This window comes from Mastomys coucha, chromosome X (genome assembly GCF_008632895.1).
Source record: "Mastomys coucha isolate ucsf_1 chromosome X, UCSF_Mcou_1, whole genome shotgun sequence".
In the NCBI taxonomy this organism is placed as follows: domain Eukaryota; kingdom Metazoa; phylum Chordata; class Mammalia; order Rodentia; family Muridae; genus Mastomys; species Mastomys coucha.
The window spans coordinates 94,244,691-94,263,400 of NC_045030.1; the positions used below are offsets into that span (position 1 = coordinate 94,244,691).

General features: G+C 43.7%; 1 protein-coding gene across 3 annotated transcripts in view; it reads left to right on the forward strand.

The window, feature by feature from the left end:
- The window catches only part of Pcyt1b (phosphate cytidylyltransferase 1, choline, beta), a 98,605-nt gene extending 84,310 nt beyond the window's left edge, over nt 1–14,295 (forward strand). For all 3 annotated transcript variants that reach the window (XM_031364871.1, XM_031364855.1, XM_031364864.1), the window contains exon 8: nt 10,349–14,295. In XM_031364871.1, the coding sequence (XP_031220731.1) occupies nt 10,349–10,561 (213 nt within the window). In that variant the 3' untranslated portion in view covers nt 10,562–14,295. The remainder of the gene's footprint in view (nt 1–10,348) is intronic.
- The last annotated feature ends 4,415 nt before the right edge of the window (nt 14,296–18,710 follow it).

Below are 18,710 nucleotides of genomic sequence, written 5' to 3' on the forward strand. Positions count from 1 at the left end.
CATCAGCAAAAAGTCCCAGCTCAGAATGGATGACAACTTCCCTATAGCTGAATGGGTAGTGTTCCCTTACAGTTAGCCTTCCATGTTTTATAGACCACAGGCAGCCAGGGCAGAATTTGCATTCGCAGGGAGGTGCAGGAGGGAATGGCTGGAATCCTGGATAAAGGACCAGCAACCCTCCCCTTGTTCTCATTCTGTATGTCGATGGATTTGCTCTTAAAGGTCTCCTGAGGGTAATCATACCTGCTCTCAGTAAGTAAGTATTGTAGGTATTGTGCTTGGGGCACAGTGATGCACATCAGGACAATGTGAAAGAATAGAGCTGCTCTGCCATCTGGTTGTGCTGCGAGGAATTCTACCACTGGAGAGAAAGAGAAGTAGCAGAATTTTGCCTTATAACTGTGCCAATCAAACCTTGATTTTTCTTTGGCATACAGTTGTTGGTATAGGTCCCAAAAATAGCAAGAGACGGAGACCATGAGCCAAGAAAGGAAAAGCATATTTTTTCCTCAATTAAATGCTTTAGACAACTGTGACTGATAACTGTAGAAAAAGAAAGCAAAATTCTGGAAGCCACCATGGTAGCTCTATTGTACATGCCCTCTGTTAATTAAATAACCAGTGCTATTGGAAGCGTTGATGAAGGTTCTTTAAATTTAGATATCTTTAAATTGACTTTCTTTTTTAAAAGAAATGCTATGTCTGTTTTCATATGTGTGTATACGTGTGGGACATGGATGCAGAAGCCTTAAGAAGGCAAGTGTCCTTTGTCACCTTCCCACACACCTACTCCTTTTAACCAGAGTTTCTCCCTGAACATGGCGCTCCTGTTTTCTTGGCTAAGATAGAATCCAGAAAACCCCACCAACCCCTCCTGTCTTAGCAGATAAGAGTGCTTGCTGCATAATCATGAGGACCAGAGTTTGGATGGCAGCACCCACAGAACAAGCCAGCCATCTTGTCCACAGCTGCAACCCCACATGTAAGTGGGCAGAGATGAGACAGGTTGCTGGGGATATCTAGCCCTAAGCCAACTTTCTTTGTAAAACAAAGAGAAACTATTCCATTTGATTTCCTTAATCTTAAATAGCCAAGATTTCCTATTATGATATGAGAAGTCTCTAAGGAAATCCACTTCTACTTAATTATTTTATTGATGGGTTGTCACTACTGCCATTGCTCATTTGAGCTCATTCATTATAGGATTATCTAAAAGTAAAACACTCAATTAGTACAGAAAAAGAAGACTGTTCAGAGAGTTGGAGGAGATGTTTTAAGCCTAGTGGCCTCTAGTGTGTTATAGACAATGTTATAAGCCAACCATGGTCTACCTGTAGGCTGAGTTTGAAAGGGAAGAGATAATTGTGCCATTAAAGAACCTCCAGTAAGGACTGGCAAGAGAGCAGAAACCACTGGGCTCCTTTTCACTTTTTTTAGTTCATTTTCAGTTTAGATGACTTAATTCATGGCCAACTTATTAATCTTCTTGTCTGTGTACAGCACTATGGGAGAACACAAAGACAGTCCAAGTGTTCCCTGTTCCCTGGTCTTTAGCATATGAATTCCGAACTTGCCCTTTTGAGCCAGCATATACCTTACTACTTTGCATTTTCATAATTTTCTGGCTCTGAAGAAACGGCACATGGTTTTTAATGGAGCCATATAGCAGCTCATTTGCTTAGCTTCGCTTCAGAAATGTGACCCTGCCAGCAACCCTCGGATTGTAACTCCGTGGGTGGATGTTTTCTCCACCTGGAGTGAGCAAAGGCAGGCAAAGGATATCATAGGGACCTTACCCTCCCAGTCATAGGGACCTTACCCTCCCAGTCTTCTCGGGCTCCCCGCAAAAGCGAAACAGTAGCTAGAATGGTTCCTAAGGAGTCTGGTGACAGTGAGTGGAGGTGATTTTTAAGAAATGAGACCCAGCTCAGAGACTGGAGGTTTATCTTTTAAAAACTTGTTATTAGTGTCAAAACTGTTATTAACATTAATTTACTGTATCAGCCAGACTTAGACATTACTTTTTTTCTGTTGACATTAAAAGTACAGGAATAGTTACAAGGATGTTAAACGCCAAGATAAGTAATTTGCTTTTCATGAATATGCTATTATTATAATAATTCTTTATTTGTAGATTTGTGACTGGAACTCATTTCTTAAAACAGGGGATCTGCATTACGTGCAAATACAGTACTGACACAAATAACCCAGACTTAGAAAGGCACAAAATAGAAAGATGTAAGGTCCAAAATTTGCTACTGCAGGGTTGGTATGCAGCTTTTTATATAGTGTACAGTGGGTATTCCACATAAATGTTTCTTCATTGAGTGAATACATGAAGAAATGGATTAGGAAGAATACCTATTTACAGATCTTCCTCGGATCTGGAAAGGGCACGGTAAGGCTTAAACTCTCCGTATACAGTCTTCCTTTGCCTGTGGCACTGGATACAGTTTAGTGTTTGGTGGATCAAATCCAATAGGCAGAACTTTACAATGAATTCCAAGCCAGCCTGTGCTATGTGAGGTCCAGGCTAGTCTAGGCTACAGAGGGAGAACGTGTCTAGAAAAACATCTACAACAAAAATAGACTGACTTGGGGTTTTTTGGTGTTTATATTTTGCTCGGGAAGAATCTGACTTGCTAGCTCCCCATGGCCATATTCTTTTCCCTGCTTCCTCTGGTTCCCTGAACCTGACTCACTCATTTATGGTGCTGAGATGGGCCCAAGGAACATTTGAATTTGCTCCTCATCTGTTATGGGAGAACACTACATGATGATGTAAATGGAGCCTGGGATGCTATTTTGGAGGCTGTATGCCACAGTGACTGGTGGTGGGATATCAGGGCTTTCTTTATGGGAGAAAGAATAAGAAAGAGAAAGAGAGGGAGGGGAATATTGAGGATGAAGTGCTTTGGGCTCACTGTTTGGGAGTCTTCTAGCCCTCTTGCTTTTGGGCTTGGAGCGAGAGAGGTACATCATGGTGAAAGGCTGAGGGAGGAAGCTGCTCACCTCATGGCACCTCAGGGAAGGAAGCCAGGGGAGAGGAAAGGAGGCAGGGTTCACCCACAGTTCACTGTACCCCAGGGGTTGGGGGGGGAGGAATGGTCCAGATCCAAACAGTAACACCTTTCAGACAGAGAGTCAGTATTACCTTTCCTTGTGAGTATTATCTCTGAATGACACATTGTCTCAAAAGAAGAGCTCTAAGTGAGCAAAATGGCAGTTAGTGAAGGATTCTGGCTTAGGGGATGATGGCCCAGCATGCAGTTTTGCTTTGGGTATTCATCTTCTTAAAGCAGCTCCAGATGGCCGTGAGCTATCATGTGTGTGGCTGTCGGGAATTGAACTCAAGTTCTCTGCCGGCCCGCTTATTCTGGCCCTGCTTGCTCCTGCATAATTCACTGTAACTGTCTTCAGGTGCACCAGAAGAGGGCGTCAGATCTCAGTACGGGTGGTTGTGAGCCACCATGTGGTTAATGGGATTTGAACTCAGGACCTCTGGAAGAGCAGTCAGTGTTCTTACCTGCTGAGCCATCTCGCCAGCCCCCTGGTTTTTTGTTTTGTTTTTTGGGTTTTTTTTTTTAAGCATCTGGATTCACACAGAAGAAATATTTTATTTAAATATTAGCACCATAACCACAAGTTCGTGTTGTGAGCTCTCATTTTAAATGATTTGCCACCATATTCCTTCATGGACTCTGAAAACAAAACTCTCTTCTGTTTAAAATGAAATGAGACTATTTTATTTTACCAAACACGGGCCCACTTTTTTTAAAGAAAGACAAAGACTTTAAGTCTAATGTGAATTTTTAATTCCTCTTAGACCATGCTTGCTATGCTTAGACCAAAGAGATCCCACACCAACCAAAAAGGCATGTGTCATTTGTTACATGCAAGTATGTTGTCTTAACGAAAAAGAAAACCACCATGGGGCTGATTTGGGGGTGGGGAATTTATATAATGCAAGGTCCACTGCTTTTTTTGTTTGTTTGTTTGTTTTTGTTTTTTTGTTTTGTTTTTCGAGACAGGGTTTCTCTGTGTAGCCCTGGCTGTCCTGGAACTCACTCTGTAGACCAGGCTGGCCTCGAACTCAGAAATCCACCTGCCTCTGCCTCCCAAGTGCTGGGATTAAAGGCATGTGCCACCACTGTCGACCTCCACTGCTATTTTTTAAATTGTAGTATATATGCTTATGTATATCGAATTTTGCCATTTTAACTTTTTATTTTCAGTCCTGAATATCAAAACCAGGGCCTCATTTATGCTAAAGTACTCTACCACTGAGCTATACTGCCAGCCCCATTTTAACCATGTTCAAGCAAATGGTAGCATTAACTACATTCACGTCAGTATCCAAGCATCACCACCATCCATCCCCAGAACATTTCTACCATATCAAATAGATACTGCACTATTTAAACACAAACTTCCTACACATGAACTGCTGAAAACCACCCTCCTTTCTCTGTGAATTTGCTTAATTACTCCAGGTACCTCGTATAAGTCAGGCCATACAGTATTTGCCTTGGTGTCTTTGTGTCTGACTTATTAATCCTGAATACATTCAAGGTTCACCCACTTTGTAGCAGCTTTTAAAAGCTGAGTAATATTCCCCCGTGTAACGCCATATTCGCTTTATGCATTGCTATATTGGTGAATACTTCGGTTGTTGCCACCTTCAGCAGTTGTGAATAACGTTTCTCTGAATCCTTTGGTGTTGTATACATAACTGTTTGAGCCCCACTTTCAGGTTTCTTGGGCATAGACATAGAAATGGAATGGCTGGATCACATGGTGACTTTGCGTCTAACATTTCAAGTGACTCGCCGACCACTCTCCTCAGCGGCCCCCTTGCTTTACACTCCCACCAACAGTGTACAAGGATCCCACTTTCTCTGCATCCTTGCCAGATTTTACTCTTTTGTTTATAAAATGGCCATCTTCCCTTCAGGCATACTGCTAATTTTTTAGTATCATCTTGATTTTGATAAAGGAGTTAGAAAATGAAGTTTGTATGTCTGAACTAGAGTTCATACTGGAAACATTTTCCTTTTTGCAGTGTTGGGGACCAAGCCTTGAACTTGGCAAGTGCTTTACCGGTGAGCCACATTCCCAGCCTTTCCACTTGAGGCCCTTTGAGAGTTATTTTTAAGCAAATATACAAATGAAGTGGGAGTAAAGCTGGAAAGCCTTGAACTCCGAAAGTGCCTGACTGGAGAGGTGGTCAGCAGCACAACTCATTCTTTGCTGTATAGCCTTGGGCAAGTTCTTTTGTTGTTGTTTCTTGAGTGCTTCCTTTTCCAAGCTCCTTCTGTAAAGGTATACCCTGTGCCTAGTCCAGTGCTCGTGGCTGACACCAGCTCATGCCCAGCCCCAGCTCAGCCCCAGTCCAGCCTGGCCTAGTACCTAGTCCAGGGCCCAGACTACCTGGGCAAGTTTTTCTGCATCTCCATACCTCAGTCACATCATCTGTAAGGGAAAAGTAAGCTTTGCTGACTCCTAGAGTTGTCAGGAGGATTGAATTGGTTCATAACAATGTCCTTATAACAGAGCCTGGCAGCAAGACCACGTCAGCCACAGTGGAGGGTTAGCCGCTGGTAATGACTATGACGTTTATCCATCTGGCCAGAATGGAAACACAGCCCGTTTGTCTTCTTGGGTTTCATCTTTCTTATCAGAGGTCCGCGTCAGATCATACTAGATTTTTTTTTTCACTTCATTTTAAGTCATGCACCAGGATGTATAGGTAACACGAAAGCCTTTAAAGGCATTCATCAAGATATTCACTGCCTCACTAGATATTAAATACTTCTGAAAAGGGAAAACTTTGTAGGAGGGAAACAGAAAATTACTTTCCCATGGACAGAACTATAAACGAGATTATTTTCTTGAGGGGAAAACTTTCCAAAAGGAAACCTCTTAATACAATGAAAAATTGAATTTAAATACCTTTTCTCTTTGAAAAGTCATGCCATGGTCTTCATTATTTGTTATAGTTCTAAAGTGCTTTTCTTCCCAGGAAGCTCATTATGAACTGTCTCCTGACTGGATTCAGTTCAGCTACTTTGTAGCAGAACCACCCTGGAAAGTCCAGCAGAACCAGACTGGAGAACCTGCAAGTCCAGTCCCCACTGCTTTTGCCTGGGTAGCACATTTGTGAAGTGTGACACCATTGTTTGTCATTAAAGATTCAAATTCTTTCATCCCTTTAGGCAGAATATTCTTAAGTTATGAGCTTGATTCAAACTAGAGTAGACAAGATGTAGATTTCTTAGAAAGTGGGCTTCTAATGGAAATGCTGACAATCCATTACCAGCAGGGGGGCTAATGGCTGCCACTAAAAATACGCTGAAAGATTATAGTAATAAAAACACATATTTTAAAGTGCCTGCTAGAAGTTCAAGGATTTTTTTTAATGTTACTGTTAATAATAGGCTACCCAATCCTTTTGGCATTTGATTTTGTCTCATAAATGGGCTTAATCTCAGGTAATGCTGTTGTACTGCACTATTTTTTTTTCTGTTTGATTTCACGGGGGTTGGCTGTCTTTTGGCAGAATTATCAGTGCTCTTAATGGAAGGTAAATAATTGCTGTATTTGTAGACAGGTGGAATTTTCAATCTGAGAAGAATCTCAGTGATCAGCAAGGTTTCTCTATTATGTTTTCCAGAAGAAACTTTAGGCTCTAAAAAGTGATAGAGTGGGGCTTAGGAAGGAAAACGAGCGCACGGAGGCATTAACGATGTGTTTCAGGGTTTTATGTTTCCCTAGCTATATCACTATTGAATTACCTGTCCCATCTCCCTATCCAGGCTATTTGAGTTTCTTTCTTCTTATCATGATATGTTTTATGAAGGCATAAGCAACACAAAGCAGCTATCCCTTTGTATCCTTCAGATACCCAAACCTGTGGAAGTGCAATCCCCTTATATAAAATAACATTGTTGGCACAAAACCTTCACACATCTCCCTCTACACTTTAAAAGATCTTGATGACCTATAATAGCTAATGGGATGCCAATAATATGCATTAAGTATTATACTATATTGTTCAGGAAATAATTGCTAGTGAGTCTTTTTTCTATGTTCAATGTAAATGCCATTTTTTGATTTGCAGGCAGTTGAACCCACAGTTGTGGAACTGGTGCTAGTGTATTCATTACAGAAATGCTAGGAGGAGTGACTAGATAGGCCTGGGGAATAGGATCGTGATCCTAGCCACATGAGAGAGCAAGGCAAGAGCAGCCCAAGGGCAGCCTGGAAAAACTAGAGAGGCCCTGTCTCAAAAGAACTGTGTGTTGACACACACCTTTAATCCCAGCATTTGGGAAGCAAGGACAGGTGGATCTCTGTGAGAATAAGGCCAGCTTGGACTGAATATTGAGTTTCAGGACAGCCAGGACTTAATAGTGAGACCCTGTCTTGAAAAATAAGGGGAGCTGGAGCTATACGTTAATGGTAGAGTACTTGCCTCATGTAGGTGAGGCTCTGGGTTCAATTCAGAGTAAAATGTACACCTTTACCCCACTCACCCCCCAAAGACTAAAAGGAGATGACAAACTCACTTGCAGTTCTTCGCACAGATCTTCTCAAGTAACACTATATTCATTTCCTCTATAATACTGAAATAATGCAGACCATATGATTCTAAAATAATTTCAAAGGCACTTTTCATGTTATTTTAAGTATTCTTTGAGAGACTGATTTTCATGACTGGAGAGATTAAGAGTACTTGTTGCTCTTGCAGAGAACCCAGCATCTACATGGTGGCTCGCATACCATCCCCATCTGTAACTCTAGTTCCAGGGGATCTAAAGCCTTCTTCTGACCTCCTCAGGCACCAGGTAGTCATAGAGTGTCACATATTTAAAAAAAGAACCTGTGCTGGGCAGTGGTGCACGCCTTTAATTCCACCACTTGGGAGGCAGAGGCAGGAGGATTTCTGAGTTCGAGGCCAGCCTGGTCTACAGAGTGAGTCCCAGGACTGCCAGGGCTACACAGAGAAACCCTGTCTTAAAACAAAACAAAACAAAACAAACAAACAAACAAACAAAAAGAACCTGTTTGCCAGTTGTTTAGTATATCTTCTTGGAGTTATATATTTCTCTAACTTATTTTAGAAGTTTACCAGTTTATCTGTTATAACACTACAGCATCTATCCTCCCAAGTATTTACTCACATCTGTAATTCCTGGGGAGAAAAGAAGCTTTTGCTGTCACTGCCAAATTACCTGTAGGAAGGTGCTTGCGTGTTCTCCTCCTCCCATTGGTAGCGGAAGTGTGATCCCTTCCCTATACCGTCATCCATACTAGCTCTTACAAATTAAGGGTTACAAATTTAGCAATTTCATATAGTAAAAGTGGTTCTTCCCTGGCTGGTTTGCTCAACTAGTTAGAGCATGGTGCTAATACAGTGTCTTTTCTGATCATTTGATTATTAGTGAAATTGGCCATTTTTACTTCATTTAACACATACCCTAAGCCTTCTTTCATTTATCTTCTCTTCTCCCACCTTTTCCACCTATCTCCTCCCTTCCCCTTCTTTATCTCCCTCTCCCCTTTTTTATTTTTTATTTTTTTGAGATAAGGTCTCCCTCTGTATCGCACGGGGGCCATGCTTGAAGTCTCAAAGACTGAAAAAGACCCATACCTGTACTTTTAGCACATGGGAGGCCAGCTTCAATTACTTAGTGAATTTGAGGCCAGCCTGGGCTACATGAAACCCTGCCTCAAAAAGCAAAACAAAAGAACCCCTCCAACACTCAAAAAATAAATCCACGGAGAAAAACTGATTTGCATCTTCCTCAACCCAGAAAATGGCATCACCACATTCCAGTGTCACCAGCTACAAGCTATAGTCTCTTGACACTGTTTTCTCCTGTCATCATGTGTGCCACATGTCATCTGTCAGGGAGTCCTGTTGGCTCTATAACCAGACTATATCCTCCAGGGTTCCATCTTAATGCCATTCTGGTAAATGTAAAAACTTAAGGGACAGAAAACAGATCTGTGGTCAGAGTCTGGGATAAGAAGCAATGACAAAGGGCCATGTGGGAGCTGATGAAGTCCCCTATGGCTAGACTGTAGTAGTAGTCACACATCTCTACCTGTCAAAACTCATAGAAATGCACACAAAAGAAGGGTTATAAACCGTAATTTAAATGTGGGAGAGCCGTGCTGGGCATTTTTTTCTTGTCATCTTTGTGCCCATCATGCTGAGCTAGGTGCCATCATAATCTTAGACTCTTACTGTGATGGGCTCCTCATTAATCTCCCTGTGCCCACACTCTTGATGGCAGCTTCTTCTCAGCATAGTAGAAAGAGAGGTAATCAGAAAAGAAAATAGCAAATTATGTTACTTCTTTTCTTACACCTCTCCAAAGGTTTCTCTTCTCCCCAGAGAAGGTCTTATGTGATGCGATCCCCCACATTATTTCTCTGACCTTCTCTCCCCCAAGTTACCTTCTCTCCCCTCCCCTAGCACTCTCCACTGCTGAAAATGCTTGTCCTTGTAAACCTGCCTGAGTGGTTCTCCACAGAGAGAAACAGAGTTCCCACAATGGCTGCCAAGAGCCTCCATGAGAGCCACCTGCTACTTCTCCAGTGATCCCCACCTAACTCTTCCTCATGCCCTCCCATGAGGTCAGACAGCAGACCCCACTCCAGTCCTGTGGTCAGCTTGGTCTTCCTGATACATGGCTTGCTGTTGGTCTGGAATTGGCTTCCCATTGACTTCCATTGGTGGGGTGGTCCTCCCTCCTCTCCTCAAGCCTTTGCCCAGCTAGCAATTCCTCTGCAAGCTCTTCTATGGGAAGCCCATTAGTAATTGCAGCCCAGTGCCGTCCCAACGTGGGAACTCTTTTTGGAGATTGTCTCTTGTAGCCCTAGGCTTGTCTCAAACTCCTCCTGCCTCCCAAGTGCTGGCACACAGGTGTGAGCCACCATGCCTGCCTTGGTATGTTCTCCTGCCTTACTTTTCTCATGGATCCCATTTCCATCTACTGCACCATGCTCTTTGTTTATTGTGTGATTTCTCCTCACATCCATAAGGACAAAGGTTTTCATTTAATTTTACAAGAATCTGCCACTACTTACAACATTGCTACTTTGCATGGCAGTTAAAAGGAAAGTCCCATTCATCAGCAGGGATCATAACTTTAGGTATAAATTTCTTACTGGCCCCAGATTTCACCAGACTTCCCCATAGCCTTTGACAACATGGAATGCCATCCAAGTCTGTGGGAGCAGGTGTTCTGGTGACACAGCTCTCTATCCTGCTCATCCTTTGTCTTAGCTGCACCCAGAATTGCTGTGTTAAGTTATCCTCTGTCCATCTTCTCTCTAGAAGCAGATGTTCCAGGAGAGGAGTAGCCGGATGCTACAGGCCTTATCTCCGAAGCAGAGTCCTGTGAGCAGCCCGACCCGGAGCCGGTCCCCTTCTCGCTCTCCATCTCCTACCTTCTCCTGGCTCCCAAACAAGACCTCTCCCCCCTCCTCACCCAAAGCAGCCTCAGCCTCCATCAGCAGCATGAGTGAGGGGGATGAGGATGAGAAGTAAAGGTGCCTGGTCAACAAGAGCACACCACACAGGATGGGAAGGGGTCCAGGGATGCCTGGGTGGTGTTGAGAGTTGCAGCTCTGCCGTGAGATGGGAGTTCTGCCATGGGAGTTACTAGGGCCAGCTCCTTATCCTTCTCCATTCAGTCTGGCCAGGGCTCAGCATGGAGGTTTCTGACCTGAAAACCCACACAAACCTTCTTAGCATCATAGAAGCCCCCCCTCCACTTTAGCCCTGCTATGGAAAGGTGCAGAGCACTCCATGAAGTGGGATGAGCTCTGCCTTTGGTTCACACATCTATCTGTAGCAAATAAGCCACCTGCAGACGTGGCTGCTGCCTCACCCTGCTATCTCCAGACTTCAAAGAGCCTTGCACGATGCCTCCTACTACCCACGCTCTCCCAGAATGAATTCCTTTCCCATTGAGGTGGCTAAGTGCTTCCAAAATGGGCAAGTTAAAGGCGAAGTCCAGCCTTTTCCGTTCAGCCACTAAGGCCTGATGGAATTCACCAACACTTTCCCATTCCAGGACCCTGACTCAGATGCAGCCTCGCTTTGGTCAGATAGAAAAGTGTGACCCCTTAATCTCTCATTCAAAGAACAGATGTGTCAAGGTGAACTCCACCTAAGACCTGCCATGCTCCTGGCTGTACTTTTTCATCTCTGGCACAATGACACTGTTTTCCAGAAATTACCTGAATTGATGGGAATTGCAACAAGGAAACCCGTTTTATCTAAAAAGAAATAACCAAACCAACCAGGAGCTGCTTTGCTTTGGCTCCATGTATGGAAGATGAAAAATATCTCTTGGAGCTTCTTAAAGGAACGGCTCTTTCCATTTCTGACCACATCACAGTTCATAGACTTCGAATAACAGTTTGATGTAACAAACACTTAGTATACCGATAGGGGGTGCTACCTGCACGTATCTGTTCTATGTATCCTCCAATACGCCACCCCAGGGTGTACACCATATGCAATATGGTGGTGGTGTTGGACTCTATACCCTCTCCTGCTCTCCCCCGTGATACCCTGCTGAAATGCTTGATCTCAAGAACCATCTGGTTCCCTCATGACTTGGGCACTTTGTCAAAAGCTCAATCAAATGTTAGATTCTTGTAGAAATGTTTTGTCCCAGAAAATTCCTGTTGTTCTTCACCCATGACATTTTGGGTAAAGGAAAGGCTCAATCTTTTGAATGGTCTGAGAGAGACACTGAAGTTATTTCTGGCCCAAATGGGATGGAGACTCTCAGATGACCGGAGAACTACGCGGGGCCACTGTTCCCTAATCACATGCAGGGAATGAGCAGCTCCAGGCAAGGTTTAGAGCTAATCTCTTAGGTACAAATAGAATTTCCTGATTATCCTCATAAAGGCAGACAGACAGCACTGCAGCTTGACTGAACGAAGGCCTTACTTAATATGTAACTGGTGGGTGAAGTGCAGCACCTCCAGTGACTGAAACCCCCTCTGTTCAGAGGCTTTGGAAGCACGTATTCTGGAGGGTGTGGGGAGGACAACTGATGGATAAATGTTCCCTGTCTTTCCCCTTTGTATTGGGATCAAACTACCTCCCTGCTCACCTGAAGATCAGTGGTAACTGTTGCTAAACAAAACCGTGAGGCTAAGGCAACCTGGAGCCTCCTTGTTCCTGGTACTTCTTCCAGAAGTCTGTACAGTGCTCGTGAAAGACAGAGGGGCGCTGGGAAGCCAGCCTAGGAGAGAAAAAGTTCTTTCATTAGTCAAGGCCCTCTCAGAGCACCAATCTCCAGAGGCAAGGGCTTCCATTCTTCCACCATATCGGTTTGACCTCAGCCTCCCACCATGCACCCGGGACATGTGCATTGTGCATGCATGCCTTCTGTTTCAGCCAGCTGACACTTGTGGCAGTACAGGGACGAGGAGAGCAACTGAGCAAATGAAGAGGAGAAGAGGGTCCTAGAGAGAGGAAAGAAAGCTAAAAACATCTATGGTCTTAAGCCATTTCAGGTTGTGTGTGCAGAGACTCTGTTGAGAAAGCCTTTTTAAAAAAGTTGTGACTCGCCAGGCAGTGGTAGTACACACCTGTAATCCCAGCACTTGGGAGGCAGAGGTAGGCGGATTTCTGAGTTCGAGGCCAGCCTGGTCTACAGAGTGAGTTCCAGGACAGCTGGGGCTACACAGAGAAACTGTCTCAAAAAACAAAACAAATAAAAACCAAACCAAAACAACAAACAAAAAGTTGTGACTCCATGACCCAGGGCAGATAGGTCCACTTTCACCTAAGCCTTGCTCTGAGGCAGAGAGTGTAGAAGTGATACATCAGATGAGTATAATTTTGCAGGCCCTACCCACCATCCTGACAGGTGTTACAAACATGACTCATCAGAGAGTGCCACTGTAGCTGTGAATGATGGGAAGTAACCAACATCAGGATGATCCCAGGTACAAACGACACTTAAGTGGGTTTAGACCTCCTTGTAAGTTTCCAACAGCACCTCCTCACCTTCCCAAAGCCACAAGTTTTCCCTAAAGAGATGGGACAGATTCTGCTAGCAAACCTGCGGCCCTTCTTGACCATCTCGCAGTCCTCCTCAGCCCTGACCTGGTTTTACCTCCCCCAACACCTGGGAGGAGCAGTGACTGCACTTTATGTGGGTTCTTCAGGCAATTCTCATGGTCAAGGGCGAGTTAAGGATCAAGTAACAGCATAAACCGTGCTGCAGGCTTGGAGAAGTAAGAAAAGGGATAAAAGCCAGGGAAAGGGCTCTTTTTCCTCCGGGAAGGGAAAGAAGCGACTCAGGGAGCCCATTCCCTAAGGTTGGGAGTGGGAAGGTGGAAAAAAAATGACACGAGTTGGTGAGTATGGGAGGATTTATATTTTCTACTTTCCTTCTAGGCATCATTAGGAAGGAGGAAGGCCTCCTATTTTATACTTCCATAGCTAGTGGTTCCCCATGCAGCAGGTGGGGTTCTGGCCTCTCCAGCTTCTTTGGCATATTAGCAATTCTCCTATCCCCCACCCCCACCCCCAGAAACCAAGTGCTGACTCTTTTTCATGTAAACAACAGGGGCGTAGTTGTAATGTGGTGTCAAGGCCCATGTCTGCCAGGAATTGTCAGGATAACCCAAAGGCAAAGGTAAACCAGCCCTGTGACAGACACAGTGAGTGGCTTCCGACATGCAGTGGGTGCGGGAGACTCAGCCATTCTGTGATCTAGGCTACAAGATACTGCAGTTACACTGGTGGGATGTGGCTACAGGAAGAACATGGCTTATTTTCCCTCAGTCTTTAGGACTTATTTGAATGCCCAGTTGTACCCCACAGGTGAGACTGGTTTTCAGACATCTACTCAGCAGCTCCAGTCTGTCCTAACCATCTGATGAAGGAAGGAAGGAAGGAAGGAAGGAAGGAAGGAAGGAAGGAAGGAAGGAAGGAAGGAAGCGATAAGTGAGGTCATTAGGCATTTTTTTTTTTTACTTCTCTAGTTTTCTGTTGTGTCACTGCAGAGTGTCTGGGGACAAAGCCATAAGAACAGCCTATTTACTTAAAATTCTGCTGTACATATAAGCCGAGGGCTCGTCTGGATTCAAGAATGACCTTATGCCCAAGCATTTGCTCTGGTGCTGAATAGTGCAAACTACTGGAACCCCCCCGCCCCCACCACTGAAGCCCCTAAACCCTCTTCCCCTGATCCCAAATGGACCACAGTATTCCCAACTTGTTTATAAATAAAGGGACGCCGAGTCACACGTGGGTTGCCTTGTTTATTGTGTGGTGTTGTGTTCCTAGCTAGGAGTTCGAGCTGAATGTGCAAAGTGCATGCATTGTAGCAGTTGTAGGCCCTGCCTGCCCAGCTATGGCTTCAGCACTTGGAAGGCTCACCCTTTGCTTTCTGCTGAATGGAGCCAAGTCTTGGAGTTGCCAAACGACCCACATCTTTCTTTACAAGATAGTTAAGCACAGACCCACCTAAGGGGAGGTCAGGGCTGAATGACAGGTCTCACCACTCACTGGCCTTATGACCTCTATCAAACCCACTTCACTTCTCCAGCCTTGGTGTTTGTTCAAAATGAGGTGGGGTTGAGGCAGTAAGTTCTGTGCTCTCTCCCTTGCCGGTAAGGCATGATAGATTTCTGAGGCAGCCTGCACTGTTCCCCAGCTTTCTCCAAGCGACCATGCTGACCAGAAGAGGCTCACTTCTCACAAGGTAGAAAGCCTTCTGGGGCTCCCCATAACTTGCAGCATTGGTTAATGATCTCGCCTCCACATTTGTAGCACTGAGATATAAAGCTCTCAGGTCCCATCTACTGTTATTATCCTGCTAGGTTTCTTTAATTTTTGAAATTAGCATAAAATTTATTTCATTATAGCACTTTTTATTTTGTGGGTATGTGTATGTTCATTTGCATGTAGCTGCACGTGCACACACACACACACACACACAGAGGCATATGTGTTTGCAAGTGGATGCCTGAGGTTAACTTTGGTGTTGTTTCTAAGGTACCATCCACATTGTTTTAGAGGCAGGGTCTCTCAATGCTCCGGATCACACTAGTAGACTTAGGCTGGCTGCCCTTACCTCCCCAGTGCTGGGATTACATGTGTACCACATCTGTTCGTTGTTGTTTAACATGCCTTCTACTGTGCTCTATCTCCCCTGCTCCTCATGTGGCATTTTTATACATATATGCAATGATATGTTGTCCTTACTGTCCCTGCCCCCTGCTCTCCTAGCATCCATCCCACTCTTCTCAGCCTCCTTCTTTCCAACTTGTGTGCTCTTCAGCTTTCATGCCCCATGCATTCTACTCCCCTTTCTTATCTCTCCTTTCGGTTTTTTAGCTCTTTTCCCCTGTGTGACCTCCATGATCAATGAGAGATCCTGTCTCAAAAAATAAGGTGGAGAGCAACTGAAGGAGACACCCAATGTCAACCTCTGATCTCCATATACATACATTATACACACAAATATATATGTAAATTTAAGTATAGATTCTGTATATATATATATTTAAAAAACCCACGGTGTCTGTCTTTTGGGGGAGAACTTAAAAAAAAATCTCAAACACCAAACCCCTAATCATTCAACTGATTAATGGGCTAATGAATTAACTGGACAGTTCTCAAACATAAATGGCCACAAGGTATTTGAAAAAGTGTCCAATATCTTTAGCCACAGGAGAAATGCAAATGAAAACTTCTTTGAGATACCATCTCACTTCAAGAAGAATGGCTACCATTAAGAAAACAACCAATGGTGGTGAAGGTGTGGGAAGATGAGAAGCGTTCTTCATTGTTGATGGGAGTATAAAGTGGTACCATCACTAATGGAAATCAGTATGCTGGCTCCTCGTAAACGTAAACTGAAAATAGAATGCTTCTCACGGACAGCTAGGCTTTGGCAAGTGGCCAATGCAACTATTTTTCCATCTTAATTCAACTGGGCTCACAAAGATGGAGCCAGAGACACTAAATTATGATTCCAAGTGTCAACGCTGAAGGGAGCTGTGGCTGTTCTCAGGGTTTTCATGCATGCTGTTGCCCCACACAATTCAGGAGCTTTGATTAACTCCATCTGGGGCTGGTTAGCTCTGTGAAATGACTGCAGTGCTGAGAGTAAAGGTGTGCACCACCAGCAGCACCACCCAGTGACACTTTCCAAACTGTACAAGTCACAGACATCAAAGTATACACAGTGAACAGATTCTTCAAGAAACCACTGAACACCAGGAAGTGGTAGCCTTGAATCTTCCCACCTCTGTCAAGAGCTGGGATTACAAACATGCACTGCTATGCCCGCTAGCTACTGAATCTTTTGTCCGGTTAGAAACAATAAGCAAAGCAATTTTCTTTTTAACATTTGTTACTAATGATGACCTTGCTTAATGAAATGTCTCTTGAGTCTTGATGTCCACAATAAAGAGTGAATGGGACAGGTATAAAAGGAAATGTCTTGGCCAAATAAGGAGTTGCCAGTAAACATTTGAGTGGATCACCACGTTTTGAGGACACGAAAGTCCAAAGGCACACAATCTTTGCTTGTGGTTTGTCAACTTAAGTTCTGTTTCCTGTCCTTACCTTTAATCCTTAATGTGCTGTGAAAGAAAAGTCTATGTTTGGAGCCTCAAAAACCTTTAAGCACTTCTGTCATCCTAGAACATAAGAGGCTGGCCAAAGGATTGCCACAAATTTGAGGCCAGTCTGAGCTAGCAAGCAAGTACCAGCCAGCCTGGGCTGCATGGCAAGAACCTGTCTCCAAAGGAACATATGAAAATCTATTCTGATTCTACAGAGTAAAAATTTAGAATTCTCAATCTTACCAACTAACTGACTGTAACAATGTCTTCGAGATAGAGTACTCTACCTGGACAGGACCAGGATTTCCAATTCTCATTCAGAGTGGAGGAAAATGAAAAAACTAAAATTAAAAATCATTTCCTATTGGAAACCACTTTTAAAAAATGTTGAAATGAAGAGACTGGAAATATTATCTCACACCTAGGCCCATAACTAGTAGAAAGGCCAAAATGAGCTCCTAAAGTTTTTGTTGACATAAACTCTTTCCTTGAGGACTTTGGCAAGTAAGCCTAGGCTTTTTGGAGAACAGTTCAAAGTCTCTTTTATGGATTAAATGCCCATCCTAGATCTCATCCTAGATTTGTTGTTTTAATCACAGAGTGTCTAAAAGGCTCCCTCAACTGAATAACAGGACATTCATTTACCTTTTCAAAGTGTTATTTCATTACCAGTTTTAGGAAGAGCAGTTTTCATATAGGAAGCTCCATTCCAATTGTGCTAAGGTAACAATAATTATCCCTAACTTTAGAAAACATGACAGCAGCTTATTAAGCTGTTAAAAGAATTGTTAAGAAGCCAGAGACGGGGCTCAGTACTTAATTGCACTTGGTGCTCTTCCAAAGGACTGAAGATTGGTTCCCAGCAACCATGTTAAGTAGCTCATAGCTATCTATAACTGCAGCTACAGGGGTTCTGCTGCCCTCTACTGGCCCTCTTGAGAACCTGACCATATATGGCATATACTCATAGAGACACACATACACATAAATTTAAAAAGTAAACATTTAAAAAATGTTCAACAGCTGGGCAGTGATGGTGCATGCCTTTAATCCCAGCACTTGGGAGGTAGAGGCAAGCCGATTTCTGAGTTTGAGGCCAGCCTGGCCTACAGAGTGAGTTCCAGGACAGCCAGGGCTACACAGAGAAACCCTGTCTTGAAAAAAAAAAAAAGATAAAATAAAATAAAATAAAATCCAATAGAGGGAAAAGGCTGTAGATGGTTATTTGTCGCCACTAGCCACCGGTGGCTACATTTTGAAGATAATTAAAATCCAAAACTGTGTCTCAGTTGCTCTAGCCATATTTGAACTGTTGAGGTGGCCCATGCTGACCGCAGCTGACAACACAGGCATAGGGCAAGAACATCAATGTAGAGTTTGAGTGGTGGTGGTGGTGGAGGAGGCAAGTTGTCTACAGGAACTGTTTCCAGAGGGCAACCCCTTCTACACAATGCTTTATGATTTATTCATGTGATTAGAGTGTTGATCTATGTATTGTTATAAAGTGAGTATCTGAAAACACTTTCAGCAGATAATCACTTGCGAGCATGCATTATGAAGTCATTTGGGAAGGATTTGGAAATGAAGGACAAGGAAATAAAAACACAGCACACTGCAGCATCATGCTCTGCAGCAGCTTCAGGGAAGGATGCAACTCATGGAAGGATGCAAGCTTGAGTGGAAGAGTCTATTTGTGAGTCTGAACTCGACTTTTATGAATTCCAAATGAAGACAGAAGCAGTTGCCACGAGGATACAGCTCCCAAGCCACAAATGACTCCTAGCACAATGGATGACTGGTTGGTGAAACACAGATGGATAATTCTGAAACCAAAACCCACTTCTAAGAGTTTTGCAGTCTTAAGGCAAAACAGGTAACATGAAAGTAGTTGGTTTTTATTTGGTGTTTTGAGACAGGATCCCATAGAGCTCAGGCTGACCTTGAATTCACTATGTAGCTGAGGATTACCTTCGACTCTTGATCCTCTTGCCTTTTACCCACCAAGTGCTGGGATTACAGATGTATGCCACCATTCCTAGTTTAAGTAGCCGATGACTAATAACTTGGGACTTTTTTTTTTTTTTTTT